The sequence below is a fragment of the Perca flavescens genome, chromosome 4, assembly GCF_004354835.1.
Source record: "Perca flavescens isolate YP-PL-M2 chromosome 4, PFLA_1.0, whole genome shotgun sequence".
In the NCBI taxonomy this organism is placed as follows: domain Eukaryota; kingdom Metazoa; phylum Chordata; class Actinopteri; order Perciformes; family Percidae; genus Perca; species Perca flavescens.
The window spans coordinates 23,641,050-23,668,317 of NC_041334.1; the positions used below are offsets into that span (position 1 = coordinate 23,641,050).

General features: G+C 41.2%; 4 protein-coding genes across 5 annotated transcripts; 3 read left to right on the top strand and 1 right to left on the bottom strand.

Moving 5' to 3' along the window:
* The first annotated feature begins 235 nt into the window (after positions 1 to 235).
* Positions 236 to 13,886, top strand: sfi1 (SFI1 centrin binding protein). Of its 2 annotated transcripts, none has more exons than XM_028576740.1 (31): positions 236 to 831; positions 912 to 983; positions 1,130 to 1,240; positions 1,322 to 1,416; positions 1,560 to 1,677; positions 1,770 to 1,872; positions 2,100 to 2,256; positions 2,401 to 2,562; positions 2,696 to 2,766; positions 2,853 to 2,945; positions 3,040 to 3,137; positions 3,291 to 3,357; positions 3,511 to 3,641; positions 3,752 to 3,833; positions 3,919 to 4,097; positions 4,199 to 4,274; positions 5,943 to 6,038; positions 6,125 to 6,201; positions 6,307 to 6,409; positions 6,495 to 6,591; positions 7,191 to 7,351; positions 7,445 to 7,519; positions 9,720 to 9,794; positions 9,895 to 10,071; positions 10,151 to 10,353; positions 10,438 to 10,509; positions 10,668 to 10,941; positions 11,077 to 11,116; positions 11,269 to 11,401; positions 11,483 to 11,582; positions 12,836 to 13,886. In XM_028576740.1, the coding sequence occupies exons 1-31, from the start codon at positions 668 to 670 to the stop codon at positions 13,001 to 13,003; spliced, it is 3,630 nt and encodes a 1,209-aa protein (XP_028432541.1). In that variant the 5' UTR covers positions 236 to 667; the 3' UTR covers positions 13,004 to 13,886. The 2 variants fall into 2 exon arrangements, with proteins under 2 accessions (XP_028432541.1, XP_028432540.1); XM_028576739.1 differs by having other exon boundaries at positions 237 to 831; positions 11,020 to 11,116.
* An 80-nt stretch (positions 13,887 to 13,966) lies between these two features.
* Positions 13,967 to 22,639, top strand: sxph (saxiphilin). The gene is made up of 16 exons (XM_028575046.1): positions 13,967 to 14,122; positions 15,113 to 15,212; positions 15,339 to 15,515; positions 15,644 to 15,806; positions 16,295 to 16,359; positions 16,988 to 17,145; positions 17,284 to 17,470; positions 17,553 to 17,701; positions 17,809 to 17,899; positions 18,639 to 18,686; positions 18,790 to 18,972; positions 19,179 to 19,326; positions 19,702 to 19,784; positions 19,887 to 20,071; positions 21,468 to 21,654; positions 21,761 to 22,639. Exons 1-16 carry the CDS (start codon positions 13,967 to 13,969, stop codon positions 21,802 to 21,804), a joined length of 2,124 nt encoding a protein of 707 aa, XP_028430847.1. The 3' UTR covers positions 21,805 to 22,639.
* A 38-nt stretch (positions 22,640 to 22,677) lies between these two features.
* sirt4 (sirtuin 4) lies at positions 22,678 to 26,096 on the top strand. Its single transcript, XM_028576748.1, has 4 exons — positions 22,678 to 22,950; positions 23,236 to 23,720; positions 24,352 to 24,646; positions 24,756 to 26,096. Exons 2-4 carry the CDS (start codon positions 23,236 to 23,238, stop codon positions 24,906 to 24,908), a joined length of 933 nt encoding a protein of 310 aa, XP_028432549.1. The 5' UTR covers positions 22,678 to 22,950; the 3' UTR covers positions 24,909 to 26,096.
* A 229-nt stretch (positions 26,097 to 26,325) lies between these two features.
* Positions 26,326 to 27,205, bottom strand: c4h1orf74 (chromosome 4 C1orf74 homolog). The gene has a single exon (XM_028576077.1). It carries the CDS (start codon positions 27,177 to 27,179, stop codon positions 26,364 to 26,366), a length of 816 nt encoding a protein of 271 aa, XP_028431878.1. The 5' UTR covers positions 27,180 to 27,205; the 3' UTR covers positions 26,326 to 26,363.
* Between the last annotated feature and the right edge of the window lie 63 nt (positions 27,206 to 27,268).

Below are 27,268 nucleotides of genomic sequence, written 5' to 3' on the forward strand. Positions count from 1 at the left end.
AATATAGAAATCACATGTTAACTAATAATCTATTTGTGTAAAGCTATATAAACTGTGACAACAATCTAAATTGCTTTGTAGAGGTAGAATTTACGATACATTTAGAATATTTAAGCGGCATTATTTGGGACAGCTATTCATTGTCTTGGGGTTTGCCCGATTTGTTACTCAGTCAAGACCATCTGCCGGTGCTTCTTTGTGAAACTTTAAGACCCGCCCTCACGGGCTGTCGAGGAATAACATTGCGCGTAGCCACTATTCTGGAAGGACCCCGGATGTGTTCCTACCGCACCAAATACAATTAAAACTCTTATATAGAAGATAAGGTCATATAACCATCACTTCAGTTCCAGCCTGATAAGATTATTAAACAGTGCGAAAACGACAGAAAGACACATTTAATGCCCCCCCCGTACGACCATATTGCAGCAGTGTGTACAGCGCAGAGCATTGGCGCAGCCTGTTGCCGTTGACGACTGGAACAGACTCTAGTGTCACACCAGCGTTCACGTGACAAGGAAAAACAAACGCGCGGCTAGCTAGCTAGTTACCCAAACAGTTACTTCAAAATTATATATACTTAAAACTGCGGTAAGGTTTTGGTCTTTGTTGCTTTCATATCATATATGATGGTGTGGTTCTACCGTTCTGTACATTATTTAATATAATGCAAAGTAACGCCAGAACGCCAGATCCAGTAAGACCTCGACCAAGCTGTGTCAGTTCTGGTGGTGAAAGAAAACAAGTCCGCAAAGTTCATACCAGAAAGGTTCCTTACAGAGTTGGATACGGCTGGAACAAAGGTGGAAGACTCAAGGAGCTAAGAATAAGGTGCTGATACACTTAATTTACTGCATTGTCGTATTAATCTGTCATGTATAATTTAGACTAACTTTTTTTAAACACTGCAGGCACTTGGCAAGGAAGTTCCTGAAGATATGGATGCAGAACACCTTTGGCCGAATTCTTCCTTATAAATCAAAGTAACATTAACACTCATTTTGCATACACTTATTTCAATAGTTGTTGAAATAAGAAATAATTGTATCTTTAAAGCTACGATCACAGTCTGTTTGCGCTTTCAAATGTCCTAAACTCTCTAATCCAAGGGGAATATTACACATTGCAGGTCCCACTACAACAGCGTGCTTTTGAGACGGGCCTTTGAAGGATGGAGAGACGAGTGGTGGATGTCCAGGAGGGAATGGAGTCTTACATTGCGGGCAGAGTGTCACTACAGGTACACAATACAGTCCTGTACCTCAGTCAGCTGGTCACAGATAGTGGTTATGTCTTGTAATGATGTATTTTTTGGTTGCAGGTATTATCTGTATAACTTGGCTTTCCATAGCTGGCGAACATTTCTGTCATTGCAGAGGGAAAAGAAGAGCAAAGTCCAAAATGCTCAATCATTTGGTATGATTTTGGCACATACAATGAGAGTATATCGTAGACTGTATACAACTATCTATATATATATATATAGCTTAGTGTTTTGTTAGATATCAAAAGCAGCTGTTTTTGTAATTATTATTATTTAATTATATTTCCTTATCTAGCTAACAGGCAAAGGATGCGTCTGGTTTGGGAACGATGGGAGGTTTTCACAGAAATGAGGCAAATGAAGAACAGAATGCTTGATTCTGCTCTTGAGCTGAACAGACTTGCAACTTTGCAGTAAGATTATTGTATTTACAAATCAGACCTACACTTAAAATGTTTAGTGGATTATTGGTTGTACGCTGTTGTGTTTTTTTTCACCTGCGCAGTTCAATGTGGAGCTTGTGGCAAACTCGGCTGCAGCAGCATCAAGTCCTTCACGCTTTAGAGGATCAAGCCCTGAAACAGAAGGCGCTATCTTTACAGAGCAGGGTAATTAGATTCAACTTCATTGTCATTGTGCAGAGTACAAGTACAAAGACATCCAAATGCAGTAATAAGGCATAATAATAATAATAATAATAATAATAATAATAATAGGCATAATAATCCAACGCACCCATGACTCATATCCTGTCAACATGTGTGATGAATGCTGATCTCCTTCCTTTGTGTTTGGTGTGGCGATGTTTAAACGTCTATTTTTTTTTATTCCCAAGACTTGGCTTCATTGGACCGAAATGCACACAGCTGCTTGTTGCCAGAAGGAGAAAGAATCCAAAGCTGCACTTCATTTCATCCTCAGACTAAAAAGAAAAGCATTACATCATTGGAAAAGCTATGTGTCTTGTCTCCAAACCAAGAAAAAGTCACAAGGTCATTATAAATTACCCATCTTTTTTCATTTAATATAAACCACAAGCTCATTCATACATGTCATGTTGTCATTTTTAAGCCTGGTTACTAAATTTTGTCTTACAATTTCTTTTCTGATTTCTTTTCCAATTTTTTTTTTTTTAGTTGTGGTTCAGCGTACCCATGGTCTCCATCTGGTGATCATCTGTTGGAGTAAATGGAGGAGTGCGTTGCATCGTAAACAGAGGGAGGAGGACCGTTTGCAAGCTGCAGGGCACTTAGCCATAAAGAACACCCAGCGCAGAGCACTTAAGCGCTGGAGAGCTTGTATCCTAATCCAAACATAAAATAAACACACCTTCCTTTTTCAACCAACTACAGCATCATACGTAGTCAACTGAGGGATAGTAAGGGCTTATAATTATCAGTACAGTTGTTTGATTCTTGAGCTTGTCAGTAGATGTGACGGTGTGCAGAGAAGAGGCTGAAAGAAACAGGATTGCAAGTCAACATCATCATCATCATTTACTGGTAAGATGAAGAGTAAATTAAGCAACTGCATGTAAGTAGAGCGTGCAGCCATTTAATGTATTGATCACTGTGTGTTCTTGTTGCAGCGTGCTGGACTGATGGGACTTTCTCTTAACGTCATCGGGAACAAAATGCACCGACTGAACAACAACATGGCTGTCCAACATTATCATCAAACTGTAATTGATGGGCGTTCTATCATCCTGATATTACAGAGTCAATAACATACATTAAGTAATGTTTTTAAACAGTCGATGCTTGTGTTTTTCTTAGATGGCATGTAAGTACTGGAAGCTGTGGCAGGACCGTCTGGAGCAGGCTGAAGACGAGAGCTTTCAACCCCTAACAGAAATGGCACTGACTAACCACAGGTGCTTTTATTTACACGTTTGCCCTACAGAGAAAAATATATTGATTGCTTTATTTTTTAGCATCAAAGCTACAAACATGTTGCATATTTCATATGAAGTTGTTCCTGTTTGCATGATTTGGATATAAATGTGGACTTGTTGTTCTCTTTACAGATCATTCCTGTTGAGCAGCTGTTTTCACCACTGGAGAGAGAAACTTGCTGAACAGAGACACATGCGGGTATTAAGATCCAATACAACAACAATACTTACAGAGCAGAGATAAGGACACGTTATATTAAAGTTATAAATGTATTCAAAATGTAGGTAAACACATGAGGGGTACCTGTCCAGTATAGTTTAATTGCAAACTCAAAAACATGTTTTTCTGCAGAAATTGGAGCATCGTGCAGACATTTGGTTTGCTGAATGCATGTTGCCTCGTTGTTTCGACTCGTGGGTTGAGTTCACTCTGAAGAGAAGACTCCACAAACAGAGAAGACACAAGGCGGAAGTCTATAACCGGTTAGTTACCAACCCCACGATTTGTACTTGTGTTGTGATTCATTTCCAGACCAAGCAGAGTTGACCTGTCTGTTGCCTCCACATGATTTGTTTGACCACTCTGTTATCAGGCAGCGTCAGTACACTTTGGTGTTTTACACCTGGTGGGGACAATCAGAGAAACACAAGGAGCAGATGCTTTCTGAGCGGATGGTATGTTAGCTATAAATGGAAACAAACTACTGCATGTTGAGTGCAGGTTTGTATCAGATACTGACAGATAACTCACTGTTGTCAGGCAATTCTACACGAGGAGCGCTGCCACTTGCAGAGAGCCTGGACTCGTTGGAGACAACGGACAGAGCACCAGATCGAAGAAGAGGAAAAACAGAAGGCTTCAGACCGTCTGTACCTGCACAGAATGCTTCACAAGACGATGACACAGTGGAAGGACAACAGCACAGAGATACGAGACAGGTGAAGCAAACTAAGTGCTGCAGAAGTGTTTGAGTAGAATGGTGAAACTTGCTCGTCTGTTGGCCAACACTTACTTTTGAACGCATCTGTTTGCATGTCAGGAGAAATCGAGAGCTGCAGGCATGTCATCAGGGTGACCTGCGCTGCATGAGATGGGCTGTGGAAAAATGGAAAAAGGTAACTGTAGTATTTGCTCTAACACGTGTTCAGATTATATTTGATAGGCATCTGTTCTTTTGGCTCAAGGTTTAAAGAACAGACAGAAACTGACCTGTTTATGTTACAAGACCTACATACAGTATGCATCTCATTTAAAAGCTCACCATTAGATTGAACACAGCTCACATCTGTTTACAATGTAATTTCTATATTCATATTTTTAAGAAAAGAAAAAGAAGAATAAAATCCAGGAAGCAGTGCTACAGATACCAACACGAATCATATGCATAGTTATACTCTGTGTGTGTGTGTGTGTGTGTGTGTGTGTGTGTGTGTGTGTGTGTGTGTGTGTGTGTGTGTGTGTGTGTGTGTGTGTGTGTGTGTGTGTGTGTGTGTGTGTGTGTGTGTGTGTGTGTGTGTGTGTGTGTGTGTGTGTTAGGGTGACCAAACGTCCTCTTTTGCCCGGACATGTCCACTTTTTACCTACTGTCCGGGGCGTCCGGAGGGGTTTTATAAATTCATTAAAATGTCCGGTTTTCACTGTTTTTCATGGGACCATTAAGCGTGTACTTAAATTGACTGGCACTTTGCTCAACACAATACTACAATAGGCTACTTTGTTGTGTGACGTAATTCCCGAGAGGCTGCCTTGTGAGCGGCTCTGCGACGCGCACATACACAGGGACCAGGGCAGACAGACAGGGACCAGGGCAGACAGACAGGGACCAGGGCAGACAGACAGGGACCAGGGCAGACAGACAGGGACCAGGGCAGACAGACAGGGACCAGGGCAGACAGCGGAGCAGCATTACACACAAAATGCCGAAGTGTTTCCTGCTAAAGATTTCCCACCGTGGTCAGAAAACACAGGGGAGACACTTTGTTTCGCTCACTGTGACTCTAGAGTCGGTAGGTCTCGCTCGCTGTCACTCTCACTTCTCCCCCGCTCTATATCACCCACTCCCTCCACACACACACACACGCACACACCGTCTCGACGCACACACTAGCGCACAAGTATAAACATCAGGCCACTTACAACCATAAAACAAGACTAGTGCAGCTTCACAGTTGAACTGCAAAAAAAAATGTCCCACATACAGTCCCGGTCGGGACCGGATAAGTGGGAGGCGGAGTGCACCGTGTGCAAAGCTGGCACATATGTTTCAGTGTCTTTATTATTTATCTTATTACATTGAAAAGGTATTAAGAGATATTTTGTTGAAGCTGGATTTTCTAACACAGAAGAGGTCATATTTAGAACATTATTTCATATTATTTATTTATTTTGAAAGAGAGCTATTATTTTGTTACATGTTGTTACAGATTTTATTTTATTACAGAAGTTATTTTTGCACAATTGAGGCATAATAAAGCATGTTCATTAACCTCTGAGAATCACCACTGTCTGGATTTGTCTCGAGGCCAGGCCGAGTGTCCTCTTTTTTGGAAATCAAAATATGGTCACCCTAGTGTGTGTGTGTGTGTGTGTGTGTGTGTGTGTGTGTGTGTGTGTGTGTGTGTGTGTGTGTGTGTGTGTGTGTGTGTGTGTGTGTGTGTGTGTGTGTGTGTGTGTGTGTGTGTGTGTGTGTGTGTGTGTGTGTGTGTGTGTGTGTGTGTGTGTGTGTGTGTGTGTGTGTGTGTGTGTGTGTGTGTGTGTTTAATAGCTCTTGTGTGTTTGGTCAGTTTGTTCAGAGCCAGAGAGTGAAAATAAGCAGACTGAAGCAGATGCAGCATTACCATGAAGTTCAACTCGTCAAACGCACGTTTGTGGCTTGGAAGGTACATCTGCATTTGTAATCGCATAATTTCTTAAGGTTGGCGTAATAAAGATAAATCTGATACACTGTCACCTGCTGCATTCACAGACACACCATCTACAGATGTGTCAGATCTATGGTCATGCAGAGGAACTTTACGGGCAACAAAAACAGAACCTTCTCAGGTATTGAACTCAAATTCTTTTTGGGATCTGACATCTGTTCCCATTTTCTCCATTTGAATGATTCATGTCAGCTTTATCTCCTCTGTCTCAATATTATCTCTCCAGGACGGTTCTGTGTGTTTGGAGGGAGAACGCAGTGCTGCACGCAAAGAACAGGCTCACAGAGCAACGGGCACAGAGTCACTTTCTGCATTTTCTTCAGCTTAAGGTTATAAAGCAGTACAGTGCCCTCATATGCAAAACATCATAGTTATTCCGTTGCTTACTGCTGTTTCTGTGCAAAATCTGTCTAGGTGTTTCTTGCTTGGAGAAAAGCAACCGCATGTGCAGTGTCAATGCGCCACCAGCAGTGGGAAGCAGTCAACAAGGCTCAGAGGTCCATAAATCAAGGTACAACATAACTCCTTACAGTGGCCACATACAGTACAGTATACTTTCAAAACAATTTCCATATTTATTTTCTGTTAGCAGCTCAAATTTTTCTGTGAATGTCACTTCCCTTCCCTGAATGTCTTTTTCTAAGTATTTTGGTAGTAATGTACATTTCTTACACCTACAGCAGGAAGCGTTGGTTTAATGTGATTTGATTAGCTCTCAGTCTTACTGCTGACAGCTGATTGGCCAACTTTCAAAAGTTGATATGCAACACAACACCGGCTGTAATGAAGAGAGACCCTCACACAAAGAAAACCTAAACGATACAAACCCAAGAAAACAGAGAGTTTGACAGTTGAAGTTTTGTAAACATTCATTACAAAAAAATCTTGATTTTTCTTTAAAAAAAAGAAGAAAATCCTTTCAACAATGTTTTCTTATGTCAAATACAAATGCGAGCCATCGTCATCTACTTTGACTGTTGCATCACGGTTTTCATAGTATTTCACCTCTGATTTGACAACTATTAAGTAACTTTTGTGTCAGAATACTGTTAAGATTAGGCACATGTACCTGAATTGTTCACACTTTTTAGCTTGATGTTTCCTGTTTAGTGCGGCTGCTGCAGTCTTTCAGACAATGGAGGAAGCAGACCAGGAATGCCCGGAGAGAGAGGATATGCATGGAAAAAGCCAGGCAGTGCCACGACTCCAAACTCCTTTCTAAAGCAATGAAAGCCTGGAATAAGCATCACAACCAATATCAGAAAAATAAGGTTGTAACTTCATTACCCTTTAACTGTTGTGTTAAGCCACAATGTTGACTTCTCGAGTCGACACAAGTTTTTAAAAATGTGATTATTTCATAGGTAATGAAACGACAAGGAATCCTTCTGCTAAGATTAAAGATGTACCAGACGTATTTTGAACAGTGGAAAATGAAGGTTTGTTGATATTCTTTTTAACACTTTAGCCTCCTAAACACTCCTGAATTTACACATAAAGATTACTGTAGTTGTCATTAAGAGCAATACTCAGCTAGCCTGACAAGCCAGACCCACATCAAGATTTTGGGTCTGGGAACTCACCATTGACAGGGCTCAATCCGAGGGGCGGGATAAACGGTTGTCTTTCAAATTCCCTCTGCAGGCAATAGGATAGCGTTACAACCAGGCAGAGCAAGAAGAAGGTAGCGAAGCTAGTTGATGGATTACATTTTTGCCGTATCCGGTCGGCAAAACTCCGAACACATCTTCCTTTTTTTAAGAATGATTTCTGTGCCGTTCTTTGTTCTTTTCTCAAAGAAAAGATATATGCAGTGATCAATGACGCTTCTTTCCGACCAATCAGCAGCCTGCAGGGTTTCACGTCACCTTCTCGGCTCGCCTCAGCCAGAGCCTGTCTATGGAGAGCCTGTTCACTCCCTATCTCACTCCCTATTAGCCCCATTGTACCAACCCGGAATTTTCCCGAGAGTGGAAGTTCTCCCCTTATTAGACATTCTCTGCCTCAGCTCGCTTGGAACCTCGACTGAGCAGGTGCTAAAAAAAGTACATATATTAGTAGGTACCAGGTACTTTTTTTCGTAATGGAAAACCAAAAAAGGCGAGTAGAGTCGAGGCGAGACGAGTAGGTACCATGTAATGGAAAAGCGCCATAAGTCCAAGTCTTCCAGAAGACCGCTGTTCCCAGCAGCAGCAGCCATAAGCCCGCCCACCGACTATATACACGATGTGATTGGCCTAACCAGAGTTTGGTTTTTCCAGCTCGCAAGCCAACGGAGAGTGCCTAGACCCCCCTGGCTGCAAATTAAATTTGCTGCCGCTAGGGTGCGTCTAGATTTCTAGGCTAATACTCAGCCAGTATAACCAGTTGTATAATGACCTCTGTGGCTCCGTTTATTTGTATTCCAGTACATCTATTATTTGCATAACATAAGCTATGTGTGTTCATTTTAATCATGAGAGAATACAAAGAGAGGAAGAAAATCATCCTGAAGGAACTTCAGAGAGTCTGTGTACAATAGGGAGTTTGAGGGGGATTTCTGTTATCATATTTCTGATGATATGAATAGATGTGTCTCATAGACTAGCACCAGGAAATTAATACCAATGTTTAAAGTTGCTTTGAGACTAAATACAAGAAGGCCCATAGCCTGAAGGAAACTAGCCTGGAAGGGAGAGGGAAACCTCCCTGTTTCCTGTGTGATAATGGTAAATCTTACCATAGTCCCTTAACAAAGAAATTGTTGTGTAAAAGTCTAATTGGAAGCTGCAGCTGGTGGGAAAGGATTAGAGTAAATAAGAGATGACCTTGGGTTATTCCAAAGTTTCCATGTGTAATAGTAGCTCCACATGGGTGAAAGTTTTTTTTTTTTTTTTTTTTATTCATAGAAGAAGAGATACTAAATGGATCCCCAGGGGGAAAATTAAATTTTTACACTTTGACATATTACACATTACACACATGCACAAACAGGACCCATGCATTAATAGAGAGATGTCAGAGTAGAAGAAGGCGCCCTGAGCAGTTGGGGGTATGTTGCCTTGCTCAAGGCGACACTCCCAAGGCAAGTCCCTGTGGCCTGATTAACAGCTGCCCCCAAGTCAAATCAAAGACTGTCAGTGACTTCCAGTCATCCCAACTGACTAGGAGGAGCGTAAATGATGCCGGAGGAAAATGTTTTTGTCTGCATTCTAAATCCGAGGGCCTTTGTATTATCAGATTTGTGTTATGCCTATCTGCAAACCCGAAGTTTAACGACACTTTGTGGTTTGTCTGTGTCTCGGTGTTCGGTTACTACAAATCTATTTAGTGGTTGTTTATTTAACAGTGACACCATAGAGACTAAAAGTCAGAATATCTTAACCTCTGCTGTTTTTTTTTTTTTTTTTAATTGTCTCACATGTCCCCTAACTCTATGGAATTAGGATTTGGAAATAAAATCGCTTGTGTACCCCTTTTTAAAATGAATATCTCACCCAAAAGTAGAGAGGGAAAGGGAGAGAATTGGTTTTATTTGTATGATGTTGTTTCTTGTTCAGCTCTCCTATATGGAACAAGGTCAGACCGTCAGACCCATGCATGTTGCTTGATTCAGTGCCGTTAAACTGGCCCTAACTTTGCTTTCCTTTCTGTGAACAGCTGCAGCACAGGCGGAGAGAAGCTAAGCAGACGGAGCGAGCGCTCTGGCACTGGTCCCTCACTCTCCAGGCCAAGGTAACACCTGCCTGCACATTCTTTGATTCAAAATTGAGCATTGAATTGTGAAAAATGTGTGCTCACACGGTCTCAATGTTGTTGTGTGAACCTGCTGCAGGTGTTGTACGGATGGAGACTGTGCGTCACAGAGCAGCGCAGAAAACAAGAGCAGGCTGCCAGAGCTGCACATGTCTACAGAGACCAGCTGCTGAAGGAGGGCGTGGCGCGCATCCTGACGTACGCGGCTCACATGAACGATCTCACAACGAGCCTAACACAACACAGCCAAGAGCAAGTGGGTGTTAATTCATTTAGTGTCACTTCAGACATTACATTTTGAGTATCGTTTCATCAAGTCTGCCTGTGTCCTGCAGAGGTCACGACATCTCCAGAGAGTGGTGAAGCGTTGTGCGATGCGGTGGATGCAGCGGGCGCTGTGTAAACCACGAAGAGAGCAAGAGGTCAAAGGGCAACTGAAAAAGAGCGTGACCTTCTGTCTGACTACGCCTGGATTGAAAAGCGTTTCTCCATTTGACTCCGAGGAGCAGGAGGCTGAAGATGAAGTGCTTAGCAAGCTGTAAGTCTGAGCCGCTCACAGGCTGTAAATCTCTGTTCCATACTTGGACTCAGTCTTGCAGAGTTTTTTAATTTTTTTTTGCAGATCACTCAGCCGTGCCCGTCGACGTCAGCCACGACGCTGCCAGGAACTGTTTGAGTCTCCGCTGAAAACAAAGTAGTTTTTTTCTACATAGTCAATATACATTGTTTTTTTAATACTAGACTTGGATTTTAAAATTAGAAATTTGCTTGCATTGAAACATCATGTTAAAAATCTTTCTCACTCGGCATAAGGCACTGACAAAAGCTTTTCCTCTTCTTTTTTTTTTCTAGCACCCAAAAGCAGACTGTCGTCACCAGCGCTGAAGCAGCTCCAAAACCCTCGCAGCTTAGTCGTCCTTCACAGGGAGGCCATTGTACAGCGTCCTGTACATCCTGCCTCCATCCTGCTAAAGTCCCTGTTACGTCCACATGTCAGAGCATCACCACATCCAATGTGTCACCCTCTGGACCGCACATGTCCTCTATGGACTGTCCTCAGGAAACACAAACCCAAGATGTTCTTTTACCCCCCTCTGCATTTATGACCACTGGGACTAAAGATACGGTAATAATCACCTGTTTGACTTTCAAAGCTAAATTAAGTAACTTGAATTGGGTTATAACGTCCGCTTTTTTTTGCAAGTTGGGGAAGACTAACAGCTCAGGTTTTGAAGATGCTTCACTTGTGCTTCTTCATCAGTTTGGCTCGCCCTTTAAACAACACTCATCAGCTTATTCAGGTACGATACCTGCACTTTTTCCCCCAAGTGTGTTTTTTTATTTTATTTTAATTTTATTATTCACTATAAAATAACATGATTGTCTAGCTTGGATTAAACAGAACATTACATATGCCAAGATTTAAACAACTTTTTTGTTGTGCTTCTTCAAGACTTACATCTGAGGGTATCCAGTGGAGAAACTGTAGAAGAAGCAGTGATGGATCCAACTTCAGCTCTGACCAGAGACATGCTCAGCATTCAGCTGGACATGATGACATACCAACAGGACAGGAAGCAGCTCCGGTACGAAATCTGTGACCGTTTTCTTATTGTTCTCACGTTGTTGAACACAGTTGTAATGTTTGATTGTGTGTGTCAACTCAGGGCATGGCACAAATTGAAAGAGGTGTTACAAAGTTGGCTGCAGACAAGTGGAAGGGACGAACAAAAGGAAAAAAATGCAGTTTGTCAAGAGTTGAAGGAGGTAAGAAACTAAGATCATTCTAAAACTTTTTTATATCAAACAGGAAACAACACTTATAAATGTTGCAAACTGTATGACTGCACAAGGTCAGAATTCTCAGCACTTGCATGCTACTTAAAAGTCCCATGGCATGAAGATTTCACTTTATGAGGTTCAGATGGGCCGATCTGGAATCTTCTCCTTATGAGGTCATAAGGAGCAAGGTTACCTCACCTTTCTCTGCTTTGCCCACCCAAAGAATTTGGCCCGCCCATGAGAGAGTGAGAGACATCAGCTTTCAAACAAGCAAAGTGACAGTTGGTCAAGGCCACACCCCACCCTCCACCTTGCCCCCCCCCTCACTAGCTACAGACACAGAAATGGCACATAATAAGGAAAGCTCATTGTGGGACTGGCTCTAGTGGCTGTAATTCTGCACCAAAGCTGAATTTCGGGAAAGAGACTTCAGATACAGTTTTAGGGGACCACTAAGGTCAATATAAAAGCATCCAAAGAGCACCATGTCTTGGGACCTTTTAAATAAGTAGTTAACACTTTAAGGGGCTTTCACACCGCTGCACGGTACTTGGCGCCTCCAGTCATCTCAACGAGGGCAGGTGCCGGAGGGCAAACGGTTTTGATTACGGTGGTCGGGGTATGAAGCGGTTGCCGCCCACGTGAATGCACACAGATTTGACTCTGCCGCGTAGTTCACTGTGGTGAACTTCTGTCAGAACTGCCTGGCTTTGGCAGCCACTGTTAAAAACTGTTTGCTTTTGGTGGTTGTCAAAGCAGCTTAAGAGATGATGTATTGATGATTGATATATTGTTTCTTAAAGATACAGTCCTCATTTAATTGTGGCACCACAAATCTCCAAATGTCATTGTTAAGTTTAGACAACATTGATCAAGTATTTTTTTTTAAATATATTTCAATTCTTGTGCTGATTTAGGTTCTATGGGCATGATTTCTCACATCTTTATGCAAAGTGGTTAACCACTTGTAACTACAACCAACAAATAATAAAATAAAATGAGAAAAATTAATGTTGTATCCACTTTGACCGGAATGAGAAAGATAAATGCTGATCATTAGGAAAGTTATTTAAAGGTGACTTCCCAAATTACTTACACTGAGGGCTTAAATTCTGCATGCATTTTTTTTTTGAGGTCTTGTTTCTACCTTAAATCATTGTCTGCAAAAAAGTCAGCAATCAGAGGTCACATTAGGTGAAGCAGTACGAAATCACAGTCAGTGTTCTTGATGTTGACAGTTGGAGGAGCGCATCAACAGACTGTCCACTGAACTCGCAAAACGGAAACCAACGATGCTGCTACATGCAGAGAGGATCCAGCATTTACAGACTGCACTCCAGGCTTCAGGAGTTTCTGTTCTCCATCGGAAAACAGAAAAGACAGTTAGCTCTGTGTTTACAACATGACAGGGAATAGTGCCTCACACACAAAAGTAATTACTTAACTGCTGATTGTTAAAATAACAAAGATTGACACGAGAATTGAATGAGAAAACTGTTCACCAGCTGATACATATTTTAGATTGAACATTTATACCTCTACTGAGCTTTTAAGGAAAAATATCTAAATGTCCACATATTTCTATTTATTCCTGTTGAATATCATGTGAATTGTCTTGAAATTAACTGAGCAAATATAAAAACATTAAAGCCTAGTTCCTACAGCAGCTTCCACTGCTTCATCTACACTTAAAATCTGCAGAAACGTTGGATAGGGGTCGTCCTTGTGACAGATGGTGCTAAATATTTTCCATATGTGTGCAAAAAGTTACTTTACTGTTTTCAGAGGAGCTGCCCTTGCGCAATAGGCTTTCTATTTATCCGTTAGTGCAAGTGCCTACTACTTTGAGAAATCTATGCAGGAGATTCAGGGATTTCAGACTTACAGAAAGTATATCTTTCTGTTGAGCTCTGCAGGCTACATAACAACAGATTTGTCGAGATCTTTGATCTACAACCGTACAGAATGCGAGGAATTTATGCCATTTTACTCTTTTTCATCTTTGTCTGCTGCATCAGGGGTGAGTTATGTTACTGAACTAGTTATTTACTTTCATTGTTAAGTTATTTTATGTACATACTCATTGTGTTGTTGGGCGTTTTAAAGTCTTTATATTCTTTTGTAGATGTTTACTTTTGGTTGTTGCTGGCAAGATTGTTGTCCTCTTCCTGGAGCTTTTTGTGGACATTATTAAAACAATTTTCACAGTTTAACAAAATGCTAAGTTTGTTTTACATTGTATTAATGAATGTGCAAATAAATGCATTAAATACCTGCATCTTACTAAAATATGCAAGTTTACAAAGAACTAATTCTGTACAAAATGTATATTCATCTCCTGAACTATTGCTTACATGTTAGCTAAGAAGATGCGGTGGTGCACAGTGTCAGATCCTGAACAGAGGAAGTGTGCAGAACTAGCTAAAGCTCTGGTGGCAGTGCTGCCGCCAGCTGCTGTGGCTGATTTTGCCAGACTCTCGTGCATACGAGCGTCCAGCACCACTGACTGCATCGATAGAATCAGGGTGAGCCATCCTGCACCTTAAATGCAATGTCTTCATTTTTTTTTGCCCTGGTTGCAATCAAGCAAAGGAAGTGTGCAAACGACAAAGAAGTCACTGTAGCCGGTAAAGTTACGTGTTAAGTATGTTTTATATGTTCATTACAGCTTAAATTCATACAATAAACATTTTAAATATATATATATATATATATATATTATTTACATATATATTATTTATATATATATATATATAGTTTTACAAATACATAAAGATTTCTTAACAAATTCTCATAGACTAATCGAAAGTAAAAACAGTTGGAAAAGAAAATAGACATATGGAAAACCGATTGCTGTTGAAAATGTTCTTAATCAGATACTCTACTACTCTTTTCAGTGGTTTTGAGATGATTAAACCCCGAGAAATGTGTTCTATAAAGTCTTACAGATGACTTTTCTGCTAGATCTGGTCAGGGGCTTTGTAAAGCTTTCTGCTTATAAGTATATAAGTAAGTATATATATTATATAATAAATAAAGCCAAACCGTTAAATTTGTGTTTAGACCTCGACTGATACTGAGTGGGAGCACATATGCAGAGGTTTATTCCTCGAAGCATAAGGTCCAGGGTTCGAATCTGACCTGCAATGGTTTTCCTGCATGTCTTTCCCCCCTCGCTCTCCCCTTTCATACCTCTGCTTTCCTATCCAATAAAGGCAGAAATGCCCAAAAATAAAAAAAATAATTGTGACCAGGTATGTTCTGAACAGGACATTGTTTAGTTGAAAAAAACCTTGTAATGGAGACTGCTTCTAGCTTTGGTGTCTTTGCACTTCAATTTCTTGTTACTTATTAAGCCCCATTTATGCCTAAACCCAGCAGATTTATGGGTTTAACTGTTTATGATAAGCTGTTTACAGTGCCAGAGGGATATGCTATATATATATATACTATAGTAATGTATTTGAGCTACCACTTGTACTATTAAGACTCACTGTGTTAATTCTTTGTTCCAGGCAAACCGTGCTGATATAGTAACATTAGATGCAGGAGAAGTTTATTCTGCTGTGAAGCAGTTTGGCCTTGTTGCAATCGCCAAGGAGATATACAGTGACGGTAGGTGTAGGCCTACTTGAGATTTCTGAGACACTTGTGTAATTGTGTACAATGTACAGTATCTTCAGCACGAGTGTCTGAGTCAGTAAACCTGTCTGTGTATCTGTTTGACACTGAGTCCTGCAGGAGGCTGTATTCTGTCTGTGGCTGTGGTGAGAAACATCAGTTTGGATATAAGATTCCTGCGGGGCCAAAGAAGCTGTCACAGTGGGGTCCGATGGACGGCTGGATGGAGTCTTCCACTCGGCTTCTTATTGTCCCGCAACTACCTGAGCTGGTCAAAGGAGCAGCCACTCAGTCAGGGTGACGAGATTATTATCAGCTGCCTGTGAAAACAGCGCAGTGTGAAGTTTCTTCTTTCTGATTTCTATTTTGGCATTTCTGCTCCTCTGGTCTATGGTTCCCTGACTTGTTTTTCTCCTCTCGAGCAGACGTCAGTACCTTTTTCAGCGCCAGCTGTGTTCCCGGGGCTGCTGCCATGGCATCCCCTCTGTGCGCTTTGTGCCAAGGCCAGAAGTCTTACATTCGCCAGAAGAATTACCACTGCGAAACGTCCCACAGTGAGCCCTTCTACAACAGCCAAGGGGCCCTCAGGTCAGGCTCAACAAAGAATCAACAAAGCTCTCAAACCCATGAATCACATTTGCTATATTTCAAGTGTCAAACTCGATTTCCCAGAGGGCCACGCTGGGAAATAAGAATCACATCAAGGGCCAGACATGTTTAGTTTATTGACGTGTTTATTTAATCGAAAAAGTCAAATATCTTTGACTGTATTATTGCACGTGTCATATAGTCTTCTCACTCACAGTTTGGTCCACATAAAGTCCTAAAGAAGTCAGGAAAAAGTTCCTCAGCCATCATAGGAAAAGAAGTGCCCAAAAACGTCGGAAAAAGTGACAAAAATGTCAGAATTTAGTTGGGCCAAAATGTATTGTGAAGCTAAATTGATATGCGGGCCGGATCATAATCTGCGAGGGGCCGGATTTGGCCCACGGGCCTTGAGTTTGACACATGTGATGTAGACAGTCGAGACAGCATAAACATGACTTTCTTCTATTGCCTCTTTCGCTCTGTCACAGATGTCTCAGGAGTGGGACAGGAGATGTTGCATTTGTGGACCATTTAGCTCTTGAAAGTATTGAAGGTAAGCTATCTTCTAATAGGTTTCTATAGTATCTTATTCATTTATTCTGTCTTGTGGCCGAATTACCATGTCATTGCAATGTCCCCAGTTTGAGTCCAGATGATATTTTTGTTGCAAATCGACCCTCATATCGTTTTCTTTTTATTTTCTGGGAAAAAAAACAAACACAAAAAAGTGTTTGGGCCGATCTTTAGTGTATTAATTGTCATAATAACCAATGAACTACCAGCTATGATGAGCTGAATAGGCTACACAGTTTACCACCAACTTGAGTCAGTTGTAACACCTGAGCACTACCTGCTGCAATAGTTTGCACCGAGCGGATAATTGAAAAGCTAAAAGGAGTTGATAAATAATTTTAACATGCCCTGCCACTCTAAGTGATAGTAGGCCTATACAAGTGCAAAAGAGTTTAAACCTAAACATCGACAATTCCAGGATCACTATGTCTTGTATGAAAAAAATATTAGGCTACAACAACATCTGCTTTTATATAATTAATATGAAATAACATTCCGTTTAAAATCAGTTCAGTAAAACATATTTGGAACATAACAGGTGGTTATTAACATACTGTTTACTGTATTGTAACCTCAGCTTTCTTTTTATATTCTGTTTGTGCTCTCAGATAGCGATAGAGATGAGTTCAGGTTACTGTGCACAGATGGCACACAAGCTCCTCTCAGCCACTACAGAAACTGTAATCTGGGACGTGGTCCAGGAGGCGGCATGGTCACCAGATTTAACTTTCGCAAGGTTGCTCGCAAATTTCTCACGATGGTGCAGGTACTTTATTTTTTATTTTTTGTTCAATCGTTTTCCCACTTTTGCCCACAAATATCACGCAATTTGTTTCCATGCTACATGTCCGTAGTAGGCCTACCAGAGTAAAAGATTCTTAAAGGATTCTTTATTGTTGTTTAGACGCTGTTTGGTCAACGAGGAAGAGATAGGCAGCGCTTCCAGCTCTTCAACTCCTCTTCTTTTGGAGAAAACGACCTTCTCTTCAAAGATGTGACAGATAAAGTAGCTGTTCTGCCAGATGACATGGATGTCAGTCAGGTGCTGGGGCTAGATTACGTGGCACTCCTCAAAGGTCTTGGACATGAAGGTGCTTACCCGCATTGTTCATTTTTATATTCGAAACAGACCGGCTGTGATTTTATGACCTCACAGAACCTGTATGTGTTCAGGAAGTTCACTGGAGGACAGTGTTGTGCGATGGTGCTGTATTAGCCAGGCAGAGCAGAAGAAATGTGAGCAGTGGGCTCTCAGTATAAAGTCAGACCCGCTGGTGTGTGTCAGAGCGGTCTCATTGCGCGACTGTATCGAGAAAATCAAGGTAAGTAGGCCTAGTATGAATTACAGGATTTGGGGGATATTGAAGTTTTATCACACTTGAAAAGCAACTTAATTGAAGTTGCAACCACCTGTGTACTCCCCCTGCAGAGGGACGAGTTGGACGCCGTCTCGCTGGATGCAACTCACTCTTTCATCGCAGGAAAATGTGGCCTTGTCCCCGTGGTTACAGAATATTATGGTATGACTGTTTACATTCATAAAATACATTTAGTCACAGCGAAGAGGCTACTCCAAAAGTTGGAGCCTTATTGACAGATATTTTTTTTCTGAAAGAATTAGTCGTTTAATCTATTATGAGATTGACAGAAGTTTTTTTTGCCAACAATGAAGCAAAAATTCCAATTAAATTGAATATCTTTAAGTGTTTTGTATTCTCTTTCATTTGAATTTGTACAAATAATAAGGCAATGTTCAAATAACAGCCATTGTAACAAAATGGAGAAGCTGCCCATGATAATAAAAGATATAATCATAAATTATAACTCTTTTCTCTCACTGAGGATGTTGGCAACTCTCTTTTCATAGAAATGAAAAGAAAAAGAACACTAGGTTAATAATAATAAAATAAAAATCTTACGTTAAACAAATGATTGATGTAAATATACAAGATCCAACTTCCCTATATTTTCTCTTACTTGTACGGTTGCAGTGTTGTGGAGAATGTTATTCTTTTCATCATTAAGATGTTGTAATTGAGGTAAATCCGATCATCAGTCGAAGGTATTTCAGGCCTTTCTGCCTGCAGCTCTTAAATTCCAAAATAGGTATATGATACTGCAATTAACTGCAATATTCTACCGAGTTTGTCACTATTTTTGTAACTTTTTATGAACTTAATAATTCATTATCATTACATTAGCTGAAGTCACAGTCTTAATTTATTTAAGAAAAACCACTGTGTTCTCTTGGACTCTCAGGAGGAGAATGTGTTCCTGCTGAGGTATCAACCCACTTAGAGACAGACGGTAGGCCTACGACAGCACAGAAAAACAAACAACGTGCAATATTATAGGTAGCTGATTTGATTGTCGTATTCACATTAAAAACCGCCGTCGTCTCCCTCCTCAGTGTTGCCCTCGGTGTTGGGTGTGGCTGTGGCAAAGCGCTCCAACAAAAACATATTCATCGGGAACCTCGGAGGCCGGCGCTCCTGTCATGGCCACATGTACAGTCCGGCAGGCTGGCTGCTGCCATACAGACACACGTTAAGCCTGGAGCATAACAGCAGCTCCCCCTGTGATCCAAACCAAGGTACTGTATGGAATCATTCATGTGGAGCTGCATAATAAGCTTTATTGAACCAGAATTCAACTTTATATGGCAATCCTCTTCGTGTTATAGCTCTTCTCTGTGAGCTGTGACCTCTTGACCTTTACACTTTCTGCCGTTGGCATTTTAAACGTCTTATTGCACGAAGCCTCAAGTAGCTGCAGTTATCCCACTTTGTGTTTCCTCAGTGTACAACGACGTGTTTTGGAAAGGCTGCCTCCCTGGCTCTCAGGGGAATCTGTGTAAAGTGTGTCTGGGAGGCACAGGGGAGGCTGCCACCAAACGCTGCGCTGACAACCACAACGAGCGTTACTATGGCAACATGGGCGCGTTAAGGTACGCACAGGTTACACAAAGCTTTCTGTTCATCTGTGATTGCTGGTGTGGAGCATTGAAAAAGCACATTTTCTAAGTTTGCATTATACAGCCATTAAGATAGTTAATAATTAATAATTAGATTTGCCGCCACCCCTATACAATTGATGTCAATGGAATTAAGTTTATGGTGCTCTGGTAGAAAGTAGTTCTAATTAAAAACAACTTCTGCCTTCACCTCTATTGCATTTGAGTGGCGGCTAAAAGTTTAGAGACCAATATCTCAAACCTTGGGCCAACAAAATCAGAACTACTTGTGTAGCTGGATGCTACTAAAAAATATTTATTTTTAATTTAATATGTCTGAACATTTAATGCTTTACTCATTATTCATAGGTGTCTGGTTGGAGATCCCAGTGGTAAAAGCTACGGTGACGTGGCCTTCCTCGAGCAACACAACCTTCTTGCCAACATCCTCAGTGAGATTATTCAAGATGAAGTTTTGACACACACACACACAGATGCTAAATATACTGTTTGTTTATGATGTTACATTATACTTTTGTCATGTTGTACTTCAGGTTTGAGTTCCACCGGTTGGGCAGAGGGGTGGACGTCATCAGACTATGAGCTGCTGTGTGGTGATGGTCGTCGGGCCCCGTTGTCAGAGTGGGAGAGCTGTAATCTCGGCGTCATCCCACCGAACATCATCATGACACGGCCGGTGCTCACGGCACGAGTATACGACTTCCTCATGAAGTCACAGGTCAGCTCATGTGAACAGATTTTTTTTTAAATAATTGCTAGTGTTTTAAATCCGTTTTCCTTGTACACACTGTGTAGGATTCTGCTGCCTCTTAAGTTGTCAAGAATAGCGTATGTTTCAATTACGCTCGCTCTGTGGCTCAGCAGCACCTCCACCACTTACAGTAAACCCTTAAAACTGCTGCTTGGGACAGATGATATGAAAGTCTTGATGGTGCCTTTCTCTGGTTCGCCTCATGCTAAACTCCACGGTGCTTACCATTGCATTTAGGACAGGGTTATTTCATGTCACAGTTTGATGCTTTACTTCAAGAAATATAGACACAAGCCAAAAAAAAAAGACACATTTATTAGATGTGTAAGTTGTCTAAAAACAAGCAGCCTCATAAGATACTTTCCTGAGAAAAATAGTCTAAAATGAGCAAAATTCTGATTTAAATCAGGAATGATCTGATCTGACCAGACATTTGATACCAGTGTTTGGTTTTACTGTACTATGGGCAGTGAAGTATTCAGATATTTTACTTAAAGACATACTATGCAGGAGTTGTCCCTTACAGTTTGTAAACACAACATTCAAAGTTGGCTCCTCCTCCCCTCGGCTCAACAACGCGTTATTATGGATCCCACCTAACTTCTAGGCAAGTCCCGCCCTACGAAGCAGCTTGATTGGTTGGGGTTAGGCGTTGAACTTGAGTGGTTAAGGTTAGGATAGCCGATTGGTCAGGGGATAGGACCTGAACAAATCAGGTTACGTTACCTTGTGTAAGCATGGACGCCTGGCCAATAGTAGTGTGTGAATGCTATTGAAGGGCGGGTCTTGCCTAGAAGTTGCGTGGGTTCCATAATAATGCCTCAACAACACCAGAAGCGCACCTCCCCTGATCGCTGCCAGAACACTGCCCAGTGTACTACCTGCAGCATTGCACGCCAAAGTGAAAGCCAACCCCGGCTTTGCTTTTGTTTCGGAACAAACTTTGTCCCCTTGCCGTGTTGCCTCGCTATATTTGCTTTTTTTTATTTTTGTAGCTTCCTTTAGGATGCGTCCTTGCGCATGCATGGGGGCTACACACCCAGTGCCCAAAGGCTGGTACCCAGAAATGTCCCGTACACAGCAAAATAAGAAGATACAGGCAGATGGCAGGGTCTCTGCAGATAAAGACACCGCCACACACTTCTAGTGGGTCATAAGTAATCATTGAGAGGGATTACTTTTGTATTCTGTACATTGTTCTTTTAGGAAAATACAGCATAATATCCCTTTAAGTAAAAGTAGTAATACCACACTGTAGAAATACTTTGTTTAAAAGTAAAAGTTCTGCATTCAAAATGTAATAAAATAAGTAATGTACTTTAAAGTATCAAAAGTAAAAGTACTTTTTGTCTAACCTTTATAGGAAACTTTGGCAGCCAACCCAAATGCAGAGTTCAAGCTCTTTGAGTCTCAGCAATATGGAGAAAGTGATCTGCTGTTCAAAGATGCAACTCAGTGTTTTGTTCACACAAGCCACATGGACTACCGCTCCATCCTTGGAGAGGAATTTTACAGTCGCGCAGAAACTGCCTTCAACTGCACACGCTCTGGTACGACTGTAATCACATACACTTGCTTTATTGTCAAACATATAATCAATCTAACCCTCACACTTGTTAATAATGCTAATGTTTACATGTATTTTCCTTACAACAGATATCTTGGAGTTTTGTAATCAGGACGTGTGCAGCATATTCTAATGGACACGCAGAAGGAAACGTCACCTTTCTCTGTGCTACTCTGCAGTGGTTCAACACTTCATCCACTAACTTGTTTCGTCCATATCTGATGACTGAATTCCTTTTGTATTTTTAGACCTGAAAACTAATTTCTGTCATTACCACTGCAAAGTGCAAACATAAAGCCTCACACAAAGAAGTTGAGATAATAGGCAGCATTGATACGAAAAGACATGGATACACTTGTAAATATATGGATCTAATATCCATGTGTGTAGGATATGAAAATATAACCATGTTAAATTTTTACATGCACCAAATATATCCCTGTATTTGTTATTACATATGAAAGTGAGTGTAAGACTGGGGACCATTAGATATATGGGGATGCCCTTTTAAAGCAATGCTTATTAATATTGTTCATTAGTCTTATAGCAGCTCTGAAATGAATGGCCTCAACCTTGGAGGTTTACACATATTTTATTAAGGATCTTCACACTTGTTTACAGAATGTTTGAGATTGAAGCTCACAGGAAGTGCTGCAGCTGAATACAGCTATGACTACTACATTGTACTTTGTTTGTACAAAGTTTGTAACACAATGTATGTTTTGTACCAATATGTAATGCAAGGTGTGTAATGCAGGTAAGTTGGTGCAAAGTTTTTCAGTCATCTTTTTTTCTATATTACCTGTGTCTGTGTAAAGTAATAACTTGTATAAATAATTTAAAGATATCAAATCCTTTGGGGTACAATTTGTCATCAAGAATCAAGGATTTTCATCTCACCTTATATAATGGTATGCAAATACCAATACAAAATTTATCACAAAAGAATAACAGGGATTTTATGATTTTAGTGGCTGCACAGTAATGGAAATAAAAACATTCAGGGATGTTAAAAAGAAATGTGTAAATTTCTTGAGAAAATGGCAAATAAAACTGAACATCATAATCCTGGAGTACAACTCCCAGACTACAGGGCGACTGTGTTTAGTGTTACATAAAACTAGGTATTTCCTGTTTCTGCCACTGTGACAAATGTTCCTATCTTATATCAGCCTGTTGGTAACGTTATTCAACCAACATTTTGTAGCTGCTGACACTTTGTTGTACCAGTTATTACAGTAACGTCAAACCGCAGCCACCGTCATAACTCACGAATACGGTATAGTAGCTAACTGACCTAGCTAGTCAAAGTTAGCTAGCTGACATTGTCTGTTAGCCAGCTGTTGGCTACCGGTTGAAACGCCATTAACCCTAAACATTGTTATTACATTGTATTAGCTAGCTCGCTGTGTGTCTTCTTGTAGCTTCTCAGCTATCTTCTGACTGTTATAGCATTCACTAGTACAGGGGTTTGTCACCGCCCCTCTGTGGAGGAACATGGAGCGGAGCAGGCCGTGTAAACAACGTGTGGTTTTATTTGTAATCATCGTTTTTCTTACTGTAGATGAGGTTGCCACGGCGGATCCTTGCAATGCACACAGCACCCGTAAGGAGGGCATCCTCAGTCCCTGCCGGTATGGTGAGTTTTGTACCCGCCTGCAGCACCACTGATGCCCACTCCCTGGAGCTGCTGCAGGACTTTGTGTCCCGAGCCAGACGCCTGTTTGTTATCAGTGGAGCTGGACTCTCCACGGAGTCGGGAATCCCTGATTACCGCTCAGAGGGCGTCGGGCTGTATGCTCGCACTGACAGACGACCCATGCAGTATGCGGAGTTTGTTCGCAGTGCAAAGTCCCGTCAGCGCTACTGGGCCAGAAACTTTCTCGGGTGGCCACAGTTCTCCACCCATCAGCCGAACTCTGCACACAAGGCCCTGCAGCGGTGGGAGGAGAGAGGCAAGCTGCACTGGCTGGTGACACAGAATGTGGATGCTCTTCATTCAAAGGCGGGACAGAAAAGACTGACTGAGCTCCACGGCTGCGCTCACAGGTGAGGAAACACCGGACACATTTTTTCATGAACCTGCTCGAATAGTTGTCAAGATTGTAGTCTTCAGATTTTTTTTATTTTGTCCAGGATTCATGGAAAAGCTAGAACTGCTACATATCGGTGCATGATAAGTCATTATATTTGTTTAAACAAAAATAATAGTGCCAGTAGGTAATTTATGATTAGTAAAAAATACAGCTGAATATTTAGAGGTTCAACCAAATGACAGTATCCAGCCACACATATAGTTTTGGTTTTCTTTGCCCAGGATTTGAGATATCTGCCTTTGATGTAGGCTACGTATGTTGCCACCCAAATACAATGGAGATTAATTGAACTGAATTTGTAGTGCCCAAAACATTCAAACATTTTATTCAATAGTTCATTAGCAATATCAATCAAAGAAAAAGGTGTCATGGTCACTCTGGATAATCCACAGACTCCAGTGTGTTAACAGTTCACATACAGTAGGTTCTATTTTCCAACATAGAAAGTAGTTGCAAAGAAATCTGTTGTTTTTATGCTGTGAACACCACAAATGAAATCCCATTACCTTTCATTATGTTGTAGACAGATATCTCAATGAATTATTGGATCAATGAATTATTAGTGTTCATAAATGTGTCCTCAGGGTGATGTGTCTTGGCTGTGGTGCCATCTCAGCGAGGGAGGAGCTCCAGACACGATTCGTAGCACTAAACCCAGACTGGAGAGCGCAGGCGGGTGGCGTGGCTCCGGACGGTGATGTCTTCATAGAGGACGAGCAGGTCCTCCATTTCAGAGTTCCCTCCTGTGAGCAATGTGGAGGAATACTGAAGCCTGAGGTCACATTTTTTGGAGACTCTGTGAACAAAGCGACGGTACAGTTTGTGCACGACAGACTGGGAGAGTCTGATGCGGTGCTAGTCGCAGGGTCATCGTTACAGGTGGGTTTTTAGAAAATCTGTGAAGAACCTTGGTCAAAATAACTGGTTTACAGCACATTTATTGTGGACTTTTGTATTTAATCGTGCCCTTTTCTCTCTTATTCACAAGGTATATTCAGGATACAGGTTTTTACTGGCAGCGCGTGATCTTAAACTCTCAGTTGCCATCCTGAACATTGGGCCCACGAGGGCAGATCACCTGGCTGAGCTGAAAGTGAGCGGCCGCTGCGGTGAAGTGCTGTCAGTCGTTCAACCTCTCTGACTGTCATGGACATGCAGTTTGGATATTCTACATCAAGCTGGTCGAAACTACCTCAGACCTAAACAGGTAAACAACGTGATCTACTTCAGGATGACTGTCTCAGCTGTTAGGTACGTTTTTGTGTCACGTAAAAGGAGCAAGCAGCATCTGCACTACTCTGCCAGGAGAATTCACTGTATACGATCAAAGTAGGGCAAAAACTGACGGTATCTACTTTCACCTATTTCATGCAGAACATGTGAAAAAAGTGTGCCTTCCTTAAAAATTCAACTTCCATGCACACAACAGATTTGTGTCGAGTGGATTAATATATTGGTCCAATAGATGCATCGCCTCTACCAGGGAAAACAAAAAGACTCGACTGATGCTGTTTTTTTTATGCTTCTGAGCCGAGGACAGCCGTGGTGTTATGTTTTCGGGTTGTCCATCCGTCCAATTCTTGTGAACGCGCTATTGACGGAATGCCTGGAGTGAATTTATTCAACCTTGGCATGAGGATAAGAATTTGGTGGTCAACAGTCACTGTGACCTCACAAACATGTTTTTGGCCATAACTCATGAATTAATACGCTAATTATGAAAACATTTCACTCAAAAGTCTAATAAGAAAAAATGAAGTTGACATTTTATATCCAAAAGGTCAAAGGTCAACTTCACTGTGACATAATGTCAGATGTTGAAGATGTTTGCAGCACCATCCGTATTTGAAGCATTGTCTACTGCCATTGCTACATTAGCGTCTGGACAGACATGGATATAAACTGCACCTTGATTGGTGGAGGCATACAACTACGAGGAGGTGATTCTAGTTCATACGAAATGAGCTACAAGCAATACTGTATTGTATCGAAAAAAAAATGGGTTAAGCTGTCTTCTTGTTTGTGGAAATGCATGCTGTTATTGCACAAAGGTTAAAATCGTGTTGTAGGTAAGACACAAAAAAAGGTGATTTGACAATGTTTTCGAAACTTTTTTAAGAGATAACACAAAAATTACGGCAATCAGCTTGTATTAAAGGGTGTGATTTGTGCTACTGTATCTTGGAATTATTTAGTTAGTTTGCTGACTTTTTTTTTTCTTCAATTGTTGAAAGAATGGAACTATACAAGCACGAGGCTTGAAATTACAAACTGATCATGTTTTACCTGAAACTGATGCAAATGTTAATTAAATGTCATGACAAAAACATTGTCTGTTACTTACTTTACTTAATTAAAATATATATTTTTAAAGTATAGCACTCCATACATTAAATGAAGTGTATTTGATCACTTTCATTGCATGTCATAATGTAGGTTGTATGTGCACGTCACTCAGTCAGAAGGGGTTGTTAACGCAGGGTTTGAATACCACTGTACATTAAGAAAAAAAACAGCTGTTTTTACACAGTTTACTGGAGTGATAAAGTAAAAACACATCGTCTTTAACAATTTATTTAAAGACGTCATGCTTGCATTACAAACAGACTGAGGGCAGAGTGACTGTGGATTGACAAACTGTAAGATCCTTTAGGACATTTTGCTGTTGAAATCTTTCTTGTAAACAAAGCTTCCAGTTTTCCAGGTTGGACTCCACCGCTTTAAGCAGAACAGCCGGGACGCTGAAGGAGTACAAACAACATCTGTGACCTTCGGTGTCTGCCTGCCATGTTGCTGTAGCTGTAGTCACCATCAGGGGAGTCAAAGACAGACAGTTTTCAAAACTCTTGGTCTGATCGAACCAGTAAGTGACGGGGAAACCCAATAAAATACCAAACGCTGTACACAGGTTCCACTCCTCCGACTTCTCTCCAACATAATGAGGTTTCTCAGCCTCCTTCAGTTGTTCAACCCCTCTCAAGAGAAGCTGTAAATTGTGTATCATGTTCTTCAGCTCTCCTCCGAGCAGGCCAGTGATGGTTGGCTTCTCCAGTGAGTGGCAGATATCAATAAAAGCCATGTTGTTATCATGAACCAGCTGTTCTACATTTGATCTGACTGTACGTGGATTAATAATAAGAGTGTTTCCATTTAAATCCAGTGTGAGAAGTGACTTAGACACAAGCTGGGAAGACTGCAAAGAGCTCAAATACTGTTGCACCTGATCTGCACCGGCACCGTTGCTATCGTACAATAAAGCCGGTTTCAATCCCAAATCAAGAGCTAAGACCTGAACAGCCAGATCCAGACTCTGAGGGACGGAAAGAGATTTTCTACCAGCAGACAGACATTTACGAGCTGCAGCAACAAAGAGCTCCTGAGTGGACATAGCTGCAGAAATCACATCACACATGGTTCAAATTTAAACATTAAATGAAAGCTATTTCAAAATCTATGGGACAACGAAAACTGATGAAGCTGATTTGGGTCAACAAGATGATT

Excerpts from the sequence above, each read along its gene's own strand:
- sfi1 (XM_028576739.1), top strand. The coding sequence starts at position 668 with ATGCAAAGTAACGCCAGAACGCCAGATCCAGTAAGACCTCGACCAAGC. Across the intron at positions 4,098-4,198 it reads AGCACAGAGATACGAGACAG|GAGAAATCGAGAGCTGCAGG; the intron begins GTGAAGCAAACT and ends TTTGCATGTCAG. Across the intron at positions 10,942-11,019 it reads CCACTGGGACTAAAGATACG|TTGGGGAAGACTAACAGCTC; the intron begins GTAATAATCACC and ends TTTTTTTGCAAG.
- sxph (XM_028575046.1), top strand. The coding sequence starts at position 13,967 with ATGCGGTGGTGCACAGTGTCAGATCCTGAACAGAGGAAGTGTGCAGAA. Across the intron at positions 15,516-15,643 it reads GGAGCAGCCACTCAGTCAGG|ACGTCAGTACCTTTTTCAGC; the intron begins GTGACGAGATTA and ends CCTCTCGAGCAG. Across the intron at positions 17,900-18,638 it reads CGTGGTTACAGAATATTATG|GAGGAGAATGTGTTCCTGCT; the intron begins GTATGACTGTTT and ends TTGGACTCTCAG.
- sirt4 (XM_028576748.1), top strand. The coding sequence starts at position 23,236 with ATGAGGTTGCCACGGCGGATCCTTGCAATGCACACAGCACCCGTAAGG. Across the intron at positions 23,721-24,351 it reads CTCCACGGCTGCGCTCACAG|GGTGATGTGTCTTGGCTGTG; the intron begins GTGAGGAAACAC and ends ATGTGTCCTCAG. Across the intron at positions 24,647-24,755 it reads TCGCAGGGTCATCGTTACAG|GTATATTCAGGATACAGGTT; the intron begins GTGGGTTTTTAG and ends CTTATTCACAAG.
- c4h1orf74 (XM_028576077.1), bottom strand. The coding sequence starts at position 27,179 with ATGTGTGATGTGATTTCTGCAGCTATGTCCACTCAGGAGCTCTTTGTT.